The sequence below is a fragment of the Natator depressus genome, chromosome 9, assembly GCF_965152275.1.
Source record: "Natator depressus isolate rNatDep1 chromosome 9, rNatDep2.hap1, whole genome shotgun sequence".
In the NCBI taxonomy this organism is placed as follows: domain Eukaryota; kingdom Metazoa; phylum Chordata; order Testudines; family Cheloniidae; genus Natator; species Natator depressus.
The window spans coordinates 24,688,572-24,704,777 of record NC_134242.1 but is presented as its reverse complement, the minus strand read 5'-3'; the positions used below and the strand labels follow the sequence as shown (position 1 = coordinate 24,704,777).

At 41.2% G+C, this 16,206-nt stretch overlaps 1 protein-coding gene across 7 annotated transcripts in view; it reads right to left on the bottom strand.

The window, feature by feature from the left end:
- Positions 1-16,206, bottom strand: part of PLCH1 (phospholipase C eta 1) — a 166,474-nt gene that overhangs the window by 56,378 nt on the left and 93,890 nt on the right. For all 7 annotated transcript variants that reach the window (XM_074963720.1, XM_074963721.1, XM_074963723.1 and 4 more), the window contains 2 exons: positions 14,927-15,056; positions 9,998-10,168 (listed from right to left, as the gene is read on the bottom strand). In XM_074963720.1, coding sequence (XP_074819821.1) covers positions 9,998-10,168; positions 14,927-15,056 — 301 coding nt within the window. The remainder of the gene's footprint in view (positions 1-9,997; positions 10,169-14,926; positions 15,057-16,206) is intronic.

Genomic DNA, 16,206 nt, shown 5'->3' with positions numbered 1-16,206 from the left:
TCCTTTCTATAACGACAAGTAGCTTTTTTTCATACCCTAAACTTAACAGAAGTGAAGTGAAAAAATGGTTAGGTTAGGCATATTTTTTCCACAAAAATGATACTATCATATTTCCATAAAGCTTCTCATTCTTCACCAAAGTTGGTTCAAACACTGGCTTTGCATAACTTCAAATTAAGACATCAATCATACTTCAAGTGAAAGAATCCAGGAAGATAGATGTTTTCTTTCTCAAATTGTACCTAGTCTGTATTAAATATTATTGCTTCAGGCAAAGGCAACAAGGCGGATTGCTCAGTGTTGCAGGTTATTTGCTATTCACGGTTCAGATTCAAAGAAATGTTCCCTTGGTGGCTTGTTGCTCTTCCTTCTCATTGATTGGAGGAATTTACTTTCTTTTGGCTGGCATTTCCAGTGACTTTACTACTTCTATAGCCTTGATTTGCTTTTCATCCTCCCTACCATTGTCTGTAGGTAAGCACGCCCAAGTACCAACACTTACCTTTGTGGACATCTTTTGAGGAAGGTTGAGATCCTTGAGCGGAGCTCTTTAAGGGCCTAATTCTGCCAGGTGCTGAGCATCTTCCAAGAGATGGTGAAGGCCCTGATTCCCACTGACCACTTCTCAAAAAGCACTCAGCACCATGCAGCATAGGGCCAAAATGTGAAAGAAAGTGGAAGGGGAAAAAATCTTAATGCGCAAACAGTGCCTGTAAGTGTAAGTGTCATAATGGGAGGGAAAAAGATAGTGATATTAGTAGATATAACATAAGATCGGCCATACTGGGTCAAACCAAAGGTCCATCTAGCCCAGTATCCTGTCTTCTGACAGTGGCCAATGCCAGGTGTCCCAGAGGGAAGGAACAGAACAGGTAATCATCAAGTGATCCATTCCCTGACTCCCATTCCCAGGTTCTTGCAAACAGAGGTTAGGGACACCAACTCAATATGGGCAGAAGTGAATTATCCTAGCTAGTGAGAAGTTCAAAAAATGTCACTAACTGAGAGGAAGGGACAGAGTCTCATCTACTATCCCCAGACTTATGTGCACTATTTAAAACTAGCAGTAACTTGGGAAACATTCATATCTGTAGCAGTAATGGAGCCTGTATTATTGCTGGGCTGCACACACAAATGGGCAGGTCTGAAAAGACTTACTCGTATGCTTAACTCTATGCACTGTAAGCAGCCCCCGTCAAGGAGTTATCCACAGTGCATAAACTTAAGCACGTGCAGAAGTCTTTACAGGATCAGGACCAGAGAGAAGCCACATCTGATGTTTCTGCTGTCAGTTACACCAACTTTATGCTAGCAAAATCAATTAACTGCCATAAAGTTACTCCAGTGACTGAAGTGAGAGCAGAATCACTGTCAATATTTGCCACTTCATCAATCCTGTAATACTAAAGTACTTTCTGTTCAGAGTCAGGAAGGTACTGCAGTTACAGCAGATACCTAAGGATGTTGAGATTCTAGTGATACACAGAGAGAGATATTAATCCTGATGTTTGCTTTGACACTGTTTCTTTGGATCTCATTTGAAAAGAACCTTGGCTATTGAAATGCAAATTGTCAAGCAAAATGAGATGCCATTATCTCCAGGCCTGTCTCTCAGAGGTTTACACGTCTTCACTCAACCACAAAAAGTAGTACTCTAATGAGGTTTTCTGGCAACTTTTTAATGCACACAAATGCAACCGCATAAAAGTTTTCCTGGAAGAATTTGATCCTTAGTTTGCACTAGGAATCATTTCATCTTACACTGCTGTGTTGTTGTTTTTTTAAGTCCAAATAAGGATGGGACAATGAAGTTTCCCCTGGCAACACAGTCCGCGCCGCTTCCCGCAGCTCCCATTGGCCGGGAACGGTGAACCACAGCCACCGGGAGCTGCGGGCAGCGATGCCTGCAGACAGTCAATGTAAACAAACTGTCTCACGGCCTGCCATTGGATTACCCTGATGGGCCACGTGCAGCCCATGGGCTGCAGGTTGCCCACCACTGATCTATGCTCTCTGTATGTCTCTATAACACTGAAGAGATACCACAGTCACTTTGAGCTCTTCCCTTCAGATACTAATGATATTGGTCTCTCTTTTCGCTATTATGATACTACTTCTGACTCCCAGATATTGCATAGAAATCAGAAGGTGAGTCAGTGTATCACATCCCCACTCAGCAAATGTTCCTGGGCCTCCTGGATTTTTACAGATTTCATGGCTGCGATGGCTTTGCAAACATCTTCAAAAGCAGAAGTTATCCAGGGTTATTCTGCACCACCCATTGTTTCACATGATATGTGATACATTTGTGGTAAAAATGGATGGTAAGATGTTCACACCATTAATGCATGATGCATATCTTTGTCAATAAGGCTATAAGACACCTCTTCTAAGGACCATAGGCATTTGCGGCAAGCTGTGCTAAGCCTAAAAGCACAGCTAGACCATCCAGACTGCCGCATGTCACTAGTGATGTCCCTATTTGCCAGTATTGGCTCCAATTCAAGAAAGCACTTAAATATGTGCTTAAGTCCATATGCAAGACCATGCTTAAGCATATGCTTGAGTTCTATTGATTGCTATGGGATTTAAGCCTGTGCTTAAGTGTTATTGTGACTAACATATTTTCCTTAATGGAGACCATTGTTTGGGACTGCCAGATGCTATCGTAATACAATCGGAAGTGTGGCCCCATTGTGCCAGGTGCTGTTCAAACCCAGTGTAAAAGACAGCCCCTGCCCTGAAGAGTTTACAATCTAAACAGACAAGAGAGGCAGACAAAATGGACAAACCCAAACTAATATCAAACAAAATATATGCAAAAACTGAAGCAGAAAACACAGCCAGAATGCGGAATTATTAAAGTGAGGGAGACTTCTGCTGAGGGTCTCTCTCTCTGCCATCATCATCATCAATTGAGTAGATGAAAAACTTGTCAGGTTGTAACAGAAGACTGAGGCTGTCTGACCATGTGTGTAAAGTGTATTCAGTCTCCTTCTGCACAGAGGTGCCTTCTACACCATTAGCAGGGTTTCAACATTCCTGTGTCTTTTCCTTTGCCTCTGCCAGTTTTAGGTGAGCACTCAGTACCCTAGAGGAAGCAGGCACATTTACCTTTGCTTTACTGGGATGCATTAAATAAAATAATTGGCCAGTGTTTCTGAGAGCTGCAAGAATAAGAGTTATGCACCAGAAGTAGCATATGGTTTAGTGGCTCTTCCTTACCATGACTTTTAATGCTAAAAATGAGAAGACTTGGTATTTCTAAGAATTTTCACTTCAACTTTCATGCCAAGATGCCAGCAGAGAAGGAGGTTTAACAGGTTTTGAACAGTAGCTCCAAGATTTTAAGCTGAAGTTAATTATTTTGTCATAATATGACCATCCTGCTTCTCTCAGCCCAACCCCTCACAATTGGTCCTTCTCAACTACAGCACAGAATCTTTGAACTGTGTTCCTAAAGATTGCTCAGGTTTCTCAGTGCTTCAGAAGAAGCAGGGTGAGCACTGGGTACATTTGTTCGCGGTGCTCCTCATGTCTGAGAGAGACCAGCTGCACATGGCTGAGCAATATCTTTTCTGTGGAAGACAAAGAATGGGAAATGGAGTGTGACACGTGAAGACAACAACTGGTGAGCATCTTGGAGGCTGTGACCCGTAAGCTGAGAACTGCTGCTCTCAGCTAATGGAAAGAAACATGAAAATAGTGGATGACTTGCAGGTTCTTAAAGCTAAAGCTTTCAAACAAACCTCAATACAAATACCAAACATCACTAGTATACTGAAATAACTATACACTGTAATCATAGGACAGAAATATCTATCAGCTCATATCTCTCTCCCTCCAAATGTTACAGAGAGCACAGGGGATGGCTCAGTTTGTTTCTTAGAAAATTTTATTTATAACTCCAAGCTAAACCTGCATCATGAGAAGCCTACTAGAATTACACAGGATAATAGAAATGAGAACACTTCACTGGAGAAAATAACTGATTATCCAAGCTCAAGTAGAGGTTGCTCTTTGATTGTAAAGGCTATTCCTAGCAGAGCCTTCTTCAGCACAAGTTGTTGAGAATTAACTTTTTTATCATTTTCACAAGCTCCTTGATGTCTGTATGGCAGTGTTTGCATGTGTAATAGGAATGAAAATGTCTAATCTAGGCAAAGGTTACAGCTGTTAAGGGACAGGAGTCCCTTCACTTGTGCTCTTTTAACTTTAACTTGAGAGAGATGACACAGACTCTCACTTCTAATTAAAATTTACTTTAATTAAATTGTAAAATGCCTTTTACATGAATGGTAATGTTTGAATATAGGCATATATGGATACATCAGTTACTGAATATGCTAATTAATACTGGAACGTAAATCTTTTGAATGTAGGAATTTATACGCTGCTGATGAAAGACTGATTTTGATGCAGACATTTTTCTTTCAAAAAACCAACCCTCTACAGGTTCAGCAAGATGTTGTTTTTTGAGTATTTGAATGAGTCATCTGTTGGCCTAAAATAAAATGTCACAAAAACTCATCAAGAAGTGACACTATCCCTGGCTTGCAGAGGAGATAGTGGAAGGAGGATGTCACAGTCCCTCTGGGTAGGATGTTAGAAAACTCCACCACCCAACAATCAAATGTTAGCAAAGCAGCAATAGAGTGATGAGTAAGGCTCCATGTTTGTCACGCAGGTCACAGATTCCGTGACTTTCCATGACCTTTGTGACGTCTGCAGCAGCCCATGCGGCTGGCCCGGGAGCCATCTGAGCAGCCCCTGGACTAGTCACACCGGCTCTTACTGGGGCAGTCTCGGACCCCCGCACACCCCAGCAGCAGGAGTTTGGGTGTAGGGGGACTCAGGGCTGGGGATTGGGGTGCAATGCGGTGCTTACTGGGGGGCTCCCCAGAAGGGCAACAGGAACTCCCCTACCTCAGCTCCGAGCTCCACATGCTGCCTCTGCCCGCAGGCACCACCCCCGTGGCTCCCATTGGCCTCGCTTCCCAGCGAATGGGATCTGCAGAACCGAGGCTTGGGGCAGAGCAGAGGCAGCACATGGAGCTAGGAGCTGGAGATCGCTGCTTCCCAGGAGCCAGATAGGTAACCTGCCCCTGCCCCAGCCCCACCAACCCCTCCCCCCAGCACCCATGGCACAGACCCCCTCCGCTCTCCCTCCCCCTCCCCACCCCAAGTTTTAGTCAGAACAGGTCACGGGCCAGGAATTTTTGTTTACTGTCCATGACCTGTCCATGACTTTTACTAAAAATACCCTGGACTAAAACGTAGCCTTAGTAATGAGAGGTAGGATGACCAAAAAGGGGCATATGGAGATCAGTGAGAGCTCACTCGCGTAACATTCCCATCGCTCCCCAGTAAGCTTCTCATAGGAAAGAGAGAATAAGATAACAGGAAGGGCAGTAGGGGAGTGAAGAAGTTTTGGAAAGGAATGGAACACCAAGAGTGTCCATCCTAGTACCAGAATCCCAGCGGGTGGGTTTGTTTCAAATGAGTAGTGATGGGGTAGACTGCTTTCTCTCAAGAACTAATTCTCAGAACGCAGAATCAAAACACTAGATTAAATCAAGCAAAGGATATACCTTACAATTAAGCAACACAAATAATCACTACAAAATGTCAAGTAAACAGAGGACAGATACTTATCCCAGGTGGGGATTTTTTTTTAATGAAGTCTGTTCTGCTACTCAGAGTTCTTGCAGCAACAATGCACAATTTGACCAGGCACGATCTAGATCATAATCTTCCTTCACCTGATGTACTCCTCTTCAAAACTCTGTCTTGTCTTCTTACCAAGATATAGTCCTGAGCCCTGCTTCAAAGAGCACTCTCTTTTAGTGCACAACCTCTGGAACAAGCTCATGGTTGTTAGACTTCACTTAATATCTTGTGCAGAGGTTACTGGGATCAAGATTACCAAATGGCACAGACACCCAAAGACTTAAGGTATTTCACTAACACACACTAAGCAGTTATATTCCTTCCATTCCTGCTGCTCTAGAACTGGTGCAGTTACTTTAAAACCCTCATTCTGTAAACTTTAGTTGATGCTTGTTTGTTGTTTGTCATGCTATCATTATTTACTGTAAGGATAATTATTGCAACAGCACTGTAGGGTAGGTCAAGGTATAAGGCTCATGTGGATCAGAATTCAAAATGTGCTGAAACCTAGTGAACCCTAGTGAATAATTAATGCAATGTTTTACATCATTATGTATGCATATGCCTAGGATGCAACTGCTATAGAATTATTGCCCTTTCTCTCAGACCAATTAAAATGTGCAGGTGCAATAATTTTGGCACCACCCCAACCTCAGTGGAAGCTATTTCAAGGAATGTGTTCGTGTCTTGCTGATGAGTTAACGCTTTGGGACCATGCTCTTGCAGTATGAACAACATCTATTGTTTAGTTTCTAACTAATAATAAAAACAAATCAAGGAGAAAAAGGACCAATTTTGGCTCAAATACATTTACAAAATTACTATGTACATACTTTAAAAAATGTAGATGGAGTCTACATAATAATGTGACACTGGTACTATGTCTTCAATCTGAAGCTCAAACTATACACAGCAGTAGTGCTTTCCACCATATACTATACTATGGTGCTAAAATGTGAACTTGCTACCAACCTAATGATAAGATTCATGTATCTTCTTCATGGGTATAAAAGGGCAAGCTATAGTAACCAGCAGCACTGTGTTGGAGAACACAGCATGTTGAGGATACAACCTTGGACTAGTCCTACTCTATCAATGGATGGGAAGTTTAGTTTACAGCAATTGATCCATGGTAAATTAGCAGGTGCCAAACCTACACAAAAGAAATATCTTTAATATACTCTCAGATCCCCGCTCCCAAGAAACTCTACACTTGTGTAATAGTGAGACAGAGGCTCAGCATGTTATAACTGCAAATCAAACTAACTGGGCATGAAAAAATAATGACAAAGTGAAGCCGTCTGTGTACAATCACTGGTATTACAGTGAATAAAGCACAGCCACAAAAACAGTCATACCCAGCATGATTGGCCTCACTGTCAGCAGCAGCATGTCTGCCTAGCCTGTGGCAGGTTATGAAAGCCATAGATTGGGCTCTACAACTGTAAATGGATATAAAGACCATGAACACATGCTCTTTAGTAACAAAGAGATAACTAACTTCAACCATCGCTGCTGCACAAGCAATACTAAAGCCACTCAAAATTCTTCATCAAAATATTTCTTGGCAAAAAAAAATGGTTGTAACTAAAATTTAAAAAAAAATTATTGAACTTTCCAGTTTTGAGAGAGAAAAGTTTTCAGCAGAATTGTTTGATGTTTTTCAGTAATTTTTTTATGTTTAATGAAATTTTGTGGGTTTGTTTATTCCTTTGGGGGGGAAAAAATATTTTCTGGGTAATTTAGAACACACCAAAAAAATGTAAACTTCCTGATAAAATACATTTTTTGTAATAATCCCTATTACTACCTGTGATTATGTTGCCCTCTTGTGATTCTAGTTCTAACACAGGAGGTTATTATTATTTATTTGTATTCTGGCATTGCCCACAATATGCTAGGTGCTGTCCACACACTAAAGATAACTTTCATACACCATCATCTTAATTTGTTATATGTATGATTGTAGCTCCTAGGTCTCCAAGCCCTGGATTAGGACTTCACTGTGCTAGATGCAGTACAAAGAACTAAAAGACAGCCCTTGTCCCAGAGAGCTTACAGTCTATCCATATTTAAGCAAGTAAGTAAAAGTAGCCTGATTTTCAGAGGTGCTCAGCACCTGCAGCTCTTATAGTCTTCACTCTGAGTTGCTGAGTACAACAATCAAGCCTAAATGTGGATTTCGGTGCCTACATTCAAACAATTCTGTCATAGTCTCTGACCTGAAGAGCTCAAATACAGAGATTTGTGCATGTTGTATAGCTTATCTCTAATATTTTTTTAAACAAAAAGATACCAGTGCCCTAGCTGGTAAAGGCAATGAAAATGTTGCCTGTTACAAGAAGAGAACTGCTGAGTACTAAACCAAAATTTACACACAAAGAAAAGCCTTGTAAGTACTAAACCAAAACAAATTTCACAATCTCTTCAAAAATCTTTTTAAAAAAGAAGCCCTGTACAAAGAAAATGGATTTTTAACAGAAAAAGTTGTTATAAAGATTTATATTTCTAGGCACACTGCCTAACCCCACTCTGACATAGTCAAGTCAGAATTCAAAACAGGAGATTGTCATAATGTAATACTCCAATAATAATAATAATAATAATATTAATTCTGATATATTGCTCATTACTTCACTTCACTTTAGGTATGAACAAAAGATTATATTAAAACTACAATAAAGAAAACACTAATCAATTGCCAGTAGTGATAGCTTGAAGTGAGTCCACTTTATTAACTTCCTATATAAGTAGCTTGAACATTGTAATTTTTTTATTAATTTGTCAATACTTAAGTCTTGCTTTTTTAAAGGTACAGTAGCAGTTATTTATTGTTTTTAAAGTGACCTAGAGGCTCCTAGGTTGAGGATAAAATTAAAGAAACATATGGGATTTAATTTAAGTTTAAATGAAAAGATGTTGCATCAAAAACTCATTTTAACACAAATTACTGAACTAAAACTAGACAGGCAAATCAGAGGTGGAAAGTCACAGACTTTAGCTTTTTCTTCATCCTACATTATTTTGTTAAAAACCAAGTAATTGTTTCTACTTTAAAATGTAATTTGTATTGTCCTCACTCACTTTCTAACACGCTTTTCAAACCTTTTGTTTATTAAAGGTCAGATTCTGCCACCCTTACCCATATTGCACCCTCCTTTCAACATAAACAAGAAACTTCCTAAAGGCAAGAGAAGTTATAAGATACGACATTACAGCACTAAAATGCATTGCTTGTTGGATTACTAACATTAAATGTAAACTTATTATCTGGAAGTCAGTATAAGCCAGTGTGGTTATTTACCTAATATGCCACTTTTCGCCCATAAAAGATCTAAAAGCTCCTGCTTTCCAAAAGCATTTGACTGTACAGTAACTCCTCACTTAACGTCCTCCCACTTAACATTGTTTCAAAGTTACGTCGCTGCTCAATTAAGGAACATGCTCATTTAAAGTTGCGCAATGCTGCCTTATAACATCGTCTGGCTGCCTGCTCTGTCCACTGCATGTAAGATTTTGTGGAAGAGCAGCGACTTTACAAGGGAGCATTGCACAAGTTCCTCTTCTCCGCCTCCTCCCCCTCCCTCCCAGCACTTCCCTCACTGCCAAACAGCTGTCTGGAGGCGCTTAGGACTTTCTGGGAGGGAGGGGGAAGAGCGGGGAAGCACCACCTCTCCACTCCTCTTCCTCCCTCCCAGAAAGTCCTAAGCCTGCCAAACAGCTGTTTGGCAGCGCTTAGGACTTTCTGGGGGTGGGGAAGGAGCAGGGATGCGGCGTGCTCCAGAGAGTCGGTGGAGTAGGGGTGGGAAAAGGTTGGCCTGGAGTGGAGCGGGGATGGGAAGAGGCGGGCCTGGAGCATCCCCCAGCAAAGTCGGCACCTGTTCTTCTCCGGGTAAGCTGCCACTGCTGCTGCAAAGGTGCTTCCTAGCATCCTTGCCTGCAGTGGGCTGTGTCTGTGTGGGGTAAGTGTGGGGCACTTCCCAACCACAGTACTGTGCAGTATATAATGCCTTTTGTCTGCCCCCAAAAAATTTCCTTGGAACCTAACCCCCCGCATTTACATTAAATCTTATGGGAAAACTGGATTCGTTTAACATCGTTTCACTTAAAGTTGCATTTTTCAGGAACGTAACTACAATGTTAAGTGAGGAGTTACTGTACTACAGTATTTAATCAGATTCATTTTGTCTTAGCATCTCCATTCCAAATCCTTCATTTTCAGCATTTGCTAGTGTTTACAGCCTGGATGAAGTAAGAGCTAACGTTGGTCACACACTTTTGCTGTGTGTTAAAACAAGACCATCAGCTACATTTATTGTTCTCTTACCTTTTGTTCCATCTTCAGAAACTGAGCAAATTCTTCAACAGTGAGATGATCTTTCTTATCACTGTAGCTCAGAAGTAACAAGTAGAGATCGCGTCGTAATGACATCATCTTGTAAAACACAGAGAATTCTTCAAATGTTAGGGTTCCCTGATTCTCATCTGTGTCAGCTTCCTGAGGAGCAAGAACACCCAAGTAAGTGTGCTGGGTAGGTATATGATGAATTCAGGGAATGGAGCAGAATAGAACATACGTATAAGAAAAGATACTCTTTCAATACACTTCAAGCCACATGACTCCACTCATCCTCAACAACGCTAGCAAGCACTTGCTAATGTTACAAAAAAATGTAAAGGATTCTTATTGGATTTCTTGGTGGAAATTAAATTGTTTAAGTAAAACGACAAAATCTCAATGAAAAGGCAAATTCTGTCTTTAGATTTCATTGTATTAAATTATTTCATGAGAAGGACTCACATTGGGCCAGATTCTGATCTCAGTTACACTGGTGTAAATCTAGAGTGATCTATTGATTCAATGGAGTCACACTGGATAGCGTCAGAATCTCGCCCACGGACTTCATCGAAAGGCAGAATCTGACATTTATAAATGTTCTGTATTATATTACAATGCTAAATAGATGTCAACATGATAAATTGCAACAATTGTTTAATCCCATTGCCAGCACAGTGTATGTGAACAGGATTAAGTCTGCAATAACAGCTGCATTCCATGCAGAAAAATATCTCCACAGTCTTGATTGCTGTTTTAGTTTGTCCTCAGAGCTATTGTTAGAGAAGAAAACAGTACTTACTGTATTATTATTACTGCTTTTTACTTTGAGCATCTGCCTAATAGGATTTGCTTTGGATTTACAAAACATTTGACAGCAGTTTTATGATTTATTTTCTCTTTGATGTAGGTCTCTCCAGTAACCCAAACTCAAGAAAGACTCCTTTCCCTGCTGAGTTTTAGATTGTAAGCAGCTCAAGAAAAGTGAAAGGAAGTTTTAACATCATAGATGGTTTAGTTTCCTATGTGCATCCATGAATAACACCTCTCATTCACAGCATTGCATATTGTTTTTCTTTATGCACTTTCTTTACATTTCAGTTAACCCAGGCCTTATGCCCTGATCCTGCATCAAGATCTGCAAATGAAGATGCCTGCAGCCATGCAGAGTCCTATTAAAGATAGTGCCTCCTTAACTTCTCTGGACAGGGCTCTCCTTTCTTTACAGAGTTCTTCCCAATGTTGATTTGCCCTGAATTCCCTCGGGGTGGGTTTTTCTGTCCAACAGTTTACCCAGTAAAATGTGAACACAAATTCTCACTACAGCCTGCATCTCATCTAGGGTTGCCAATTCTGATTGGACGTATTCCTGGAGGTTTCCTCACATGACATAATATTTAATTGAATATTAATCTTTAATTCCTGGAGACTCCAGGACAAAACTGGAGGGCTGGCAATGCTAATCTCACCACCAATCCTTTTTGTTCTGGGGTCAGCTTTTCCTTCCTCCACCCACTCTCACACTTGCCAGAGTGGAGCTGCTGATCAGCCAGCCTGTAACTACAGTGAACAGCAGCCCCAGTTGTCCAGTTTGGAACTACACCTTCCATTTTCACTTTCCCTTTGAACAAAGTATTCCATTTACCATTTGTTTTAAACACATTTCTAGGATATGAATATCACTGTACTCTATATAAGTAAACACCAACATGAAAAATACAGCCTCATAATTCCATGGTTCTACACCCCTCTTTCCTTATAGACCAGTTGTCTCCTGGATGCTCTTGCTCTGTAATATATAATCCTCCATATTCAGGGGTGCTGGGAAAATCAAACTATACTGGGGTTAGCTTTCCCAGACTATGTCTGATGGCAAATTTGAAATCTTCTAGTCAGGATATCAGTTGATTCCCTGTAGTCCACTTCTGGTGTCCTCACTCATGAATGCCTCATAGCAAGATTTACCTGGATCACATACATCTAATATTTCCCAGATTCTGGATAGCAGGTTATCTGTCTGGCATAGTTTTACTATTTAAGTCTACATAACCAAAAGGAAGGGGCACATCTTCAGTGGTGCAAGTGAAAACTGGGAACAGGTAGCACAGAGCCCAGCTCTGTCAGGAGGAATCATTTAGGACAGGTTTCTAGCTGCTTTGTATCATCAGAGCAGCACAAAGCTGCCTGATCCAGGACTGAGAATTTGGCACAGTGTCTATCCTTTATCATGCATGAATCTGGTAATAATGGAAGTCCACTAGACCCCTTGCATGAGTGAGGATGATTCGAGAAATAAGGGCTATCCGCCTGGTCCTCAAGCCAGCCTAACAACAGGATAAGCTTTCAAAATGTCATTCTTTCTTCAACAGCAAGGGTTCTAACCATTTCTGCAACGTCTATGATATGAACCCAGATATAGGCTGGCAGCAACAAAGGAAAAAAAGTCAACTTGTTTTTGTCAAATCAAAATAATAGATGGTTCTGGGTTATAAAAAGGTTGCCTGTTAATGAGATCATGTTACATCCCTAGATACTTCTTTTCCATTTGAAAGTGAACTAAAAGGCTTTTCGCCTGTCAATACGTGACTTCACAATTCTCTGTTTCTCTTGCAGATGCAGCATTAGTAATACCTAAGGAATCACAGGGAGCTGCATTCATTACACCAGTGGTTCTCAAACTGTGGGTCAGGACTTCAAAGTGGGTCACAACCCCATTTTAATGGCATTACCAGGGCTGGCTTAGACTTGCTGGGGCTCAGAGCCCAAGCCAAAGCCCGAGGGATTCAGCCCTGGATGGCAGGGATCATTTTACAGGCTCCCTGGCTGGGGCTGAGGCCATTGGGCTTTGGGTTTTGAGCCCTTCCACACCTGAGGCGGTGGAGCTCAGGCTTTGGCTTTGTCCCCCCTCCCTTCCCCCTCCCACCCCCCCCCCCACCTGGGGCGGTGGGACTTGAGCGGGCTCAGGCTTCGGTCCCCCCTCCTGGGGTCATGTAGTAATTTTTGTTGTCAGAAGGGGGGTTGCAGTGCAATGAAGTTTGAGAACCCGTGTATTATACTATGTTAGGAGTTAGTGTTGCTGTCATCTAATCCATAAACTCAGATCTTAGCACATAAGTGGAGAAGGAAATGATTTTTAGCTACAAGGTAACAAATAGGATTTGTTTGCTCATTTTAAAGTCTACACATACCCCAAACAAGATTTATGATTTGGGGGCAAAATTCAGTGTAATTTTTCTCTACATCTGCTAGCTAGTCCATACGATTCCCAGGCTTTGCACAGCCATGGAGCGTACTCCGCATTCCAAAGCTTACAGCTGTGCCATGCTGACTGTACCCCAGAAGGCTATGCACATTTGTAAAGGGTTCTAGGATCTTTAAAAAACTTCTGTTTTGTGCAGTGGTCTGGATTTTGGCCCATAATCTTGGTTTTTGCATTTTGTTTTGCTCATGGTGCACCCAATACATCTTTAGCATTTTTCATTTCCAATGGTGTAAATATTAGGGATGGTCAAACAATGATGAATATATTCTCAGAAAATTTCAAAGTGAAAAAAAAAATTAGTTTTGCTAACTTTAATTTAAAAACAGAAGTTTCTGCAAAAATTGTCATTTCCTTCAAAAAGTCATTTTTCATTTAGCATTTTTCTATGAAAAAAATTTCAACCACTTCTGCATTAGGTAGCAGCTCCACTTTGCATTTACACTAGGGTAAGAGCAAAATTAGGTGCAGAATGATGAGAACAAATAGTGCCCAAAACTGTGTGTCCTTTCTACAATTTGTGTATGTTGGGCCCTTCAGCATGAGGTATGTATATGTATATGAAGTTAAAAGTGATACAGTGCAAACAACATGCTCCAAGAGAAATTCCGTGGGCTAGAAGAGAGGACAGGTAACTTAGAAGTTCCAACTCCTGGGTTCTATTTCTGGCTTCCCAATGAATGCTCCATGCTGCCCCCTAGTCATTCTAGTGTCCGATGGGTTCACTGTGTGACCCTGGACAAATTACTTGACCTCCTAGCACTTTATTTTGTCCATCTGTAAAATGCAAATAATATTTACCTACCTCACAGGTGTTTGTGAGGCAACTTAATTCATTAAGGACTAGATAATCCTCTAGTTCAAACAGGAATCCAGAGAGGTCCTGTATTATACAGGAGGTCAGACTAGATGACCACAATGGTATTTTCTGGCCTTATAATCTATGAATCATGGCACCTATACCACAGCTCTGCACAGAATGTTCTGGGACTTACGCATTGGGGAGATTGTGCCTCAGGCAGGCAAAATCTCTGGCTGGATTCCTCTGGGCATCTGTGTTGAATGCAATCTGCGCTCCATGCATTAGAAAGGAGCAGACTGTCCCCCTGCACCATGATCCCACCTCCTCCTTGCCCCTTTCAACTCCCTTTTCAGGCTCTTGCTCTCCTTACTCACTACACGTGGGTTTTCTCTTACTGTTAATGAGACACTGGTTTTTGGAAGACAGGCGAGGGGGTGGAGTAATGCTGAAAACCTAATTGAAGACTTCATTCTGTCACGCATATTCACATTCAGAAGTACTTTAATACATAAGTTGGATCATTGATTTCCAATAAACCACTTATGAAATGGCATACGGTGGGGGACACATACCTCAAAATAATAAAACTTTTCTATCAAGACTGTAATTAATCAGCTGTGAAAATTCCTGGCATGGGGGCTCTTTTGCCCAATGTCAGCAACCTAGCTAGAGCTAAAGGGTGAAATCACATAGTACAGTGTTCTCTCCTTCTCTTCACTTATATAACAACAATGAAATGGAACTGTTTGCTCATTAATCTTTAAAAATACCCACTTTTATCAGTGACCTCAAGCTTTTCCCCGAGAAGGCAATATGTATTTACAAACAAAATATTGCACTGTGTGAAAAGTACACTGACCTGGAACATCTGTCGCACCTTTCTGCGGGGCAGATTGACATTCAGTTTATGCATCAATTGGTGGATCTCTTCAATATTCAAAAAGCCATCTCCATTCTTATCAGCTTCCTCAAAGGTCTGTTTCACCCAAGTGCAAATATATTAAGGAAAGGTTAAACTACTTCAAATTAATGTTTTTATCTTGGAGAATTACAAAGGGTCAGGTTCCTCCAGCCTTGCCAAATATGACATATGCCAATCAGTCCCTCAGTATAAGTAACGGTGGCAAAATTTGTCCCAAAGTGACAGAATATGGCCCATAGTTTGCATCAAAACGTGTCCACTTCCACACTCTGGGATAAATTCATCCCTGGTGTAATTTCTCTGGAGTCAATAAACCAGATGCTGATCTCACAGCATTAGTGTACACATTAGTGTAACTCTCTTGATTTCCATAGTTATTCCAGATTTACACTGGTATAACTGGGATCAGAATTATGATGTCATGGGAACCACACCAGGGATGTGTTTGGCTCATGATTTGTACCACCAGGAGTCTTGCTCAATGGGTATGTGTATCAGTGACAAAATTCATCTAGTGCTAGAGCATGGAATAAAGATGTCACACAGTGAAATTAGTCTAAATAGATAACTGCAAGACTGCAATTTCAATAAGACCCTTATTAAAAAATTAACAGCTCTTGTTTTTCCATCCTCTCTCTCCTCTAAGTTTAAGCTTTAGTTTTTTCATGCTGCTATTTCACCTTTATATTTTTAATTCTTCCTTCTTCTGAAAGCTTCTTCTCCATTCCACCATCACATTCTTAACTATAATCCCATCTCCTTAGGTCTCTTCTCCCCTCTAATCATGTTTCCTTCACCCTCTACATATTTCCTTTCTCTTTCATTCCCACCCTTTCCTCCCCATCCCACCCCACCGTCACTGCAGAGTACAGAGGGAGTCAGACATACTTGGAGAAAATAAGCTGAACCATCCTACGTCCACATGTAATCTATATGCGATGTGGAGTTCAGTGCGGGAGGGTGCTCCCCGACACACAATCCCCCTCTTGGTGCTACTGTAGGCTGGTGTGGAGCATCCTAGACCTTACAGCCTAGTGCCTAGCTGGCACAATTTGTTCATCAATCTAGGTATTAGGCAGCAGGCAAGTGCTGTCCACTTTAGCAGACACACAGGGCAGATGTGTTCTCCGACTGCAGGCTTCCTTACATCCATGTGGACTTCCATCCTACAGACCTAACAAGGTTCCAGGGTCAGAGTTCCGTTAACCTACAGCAAG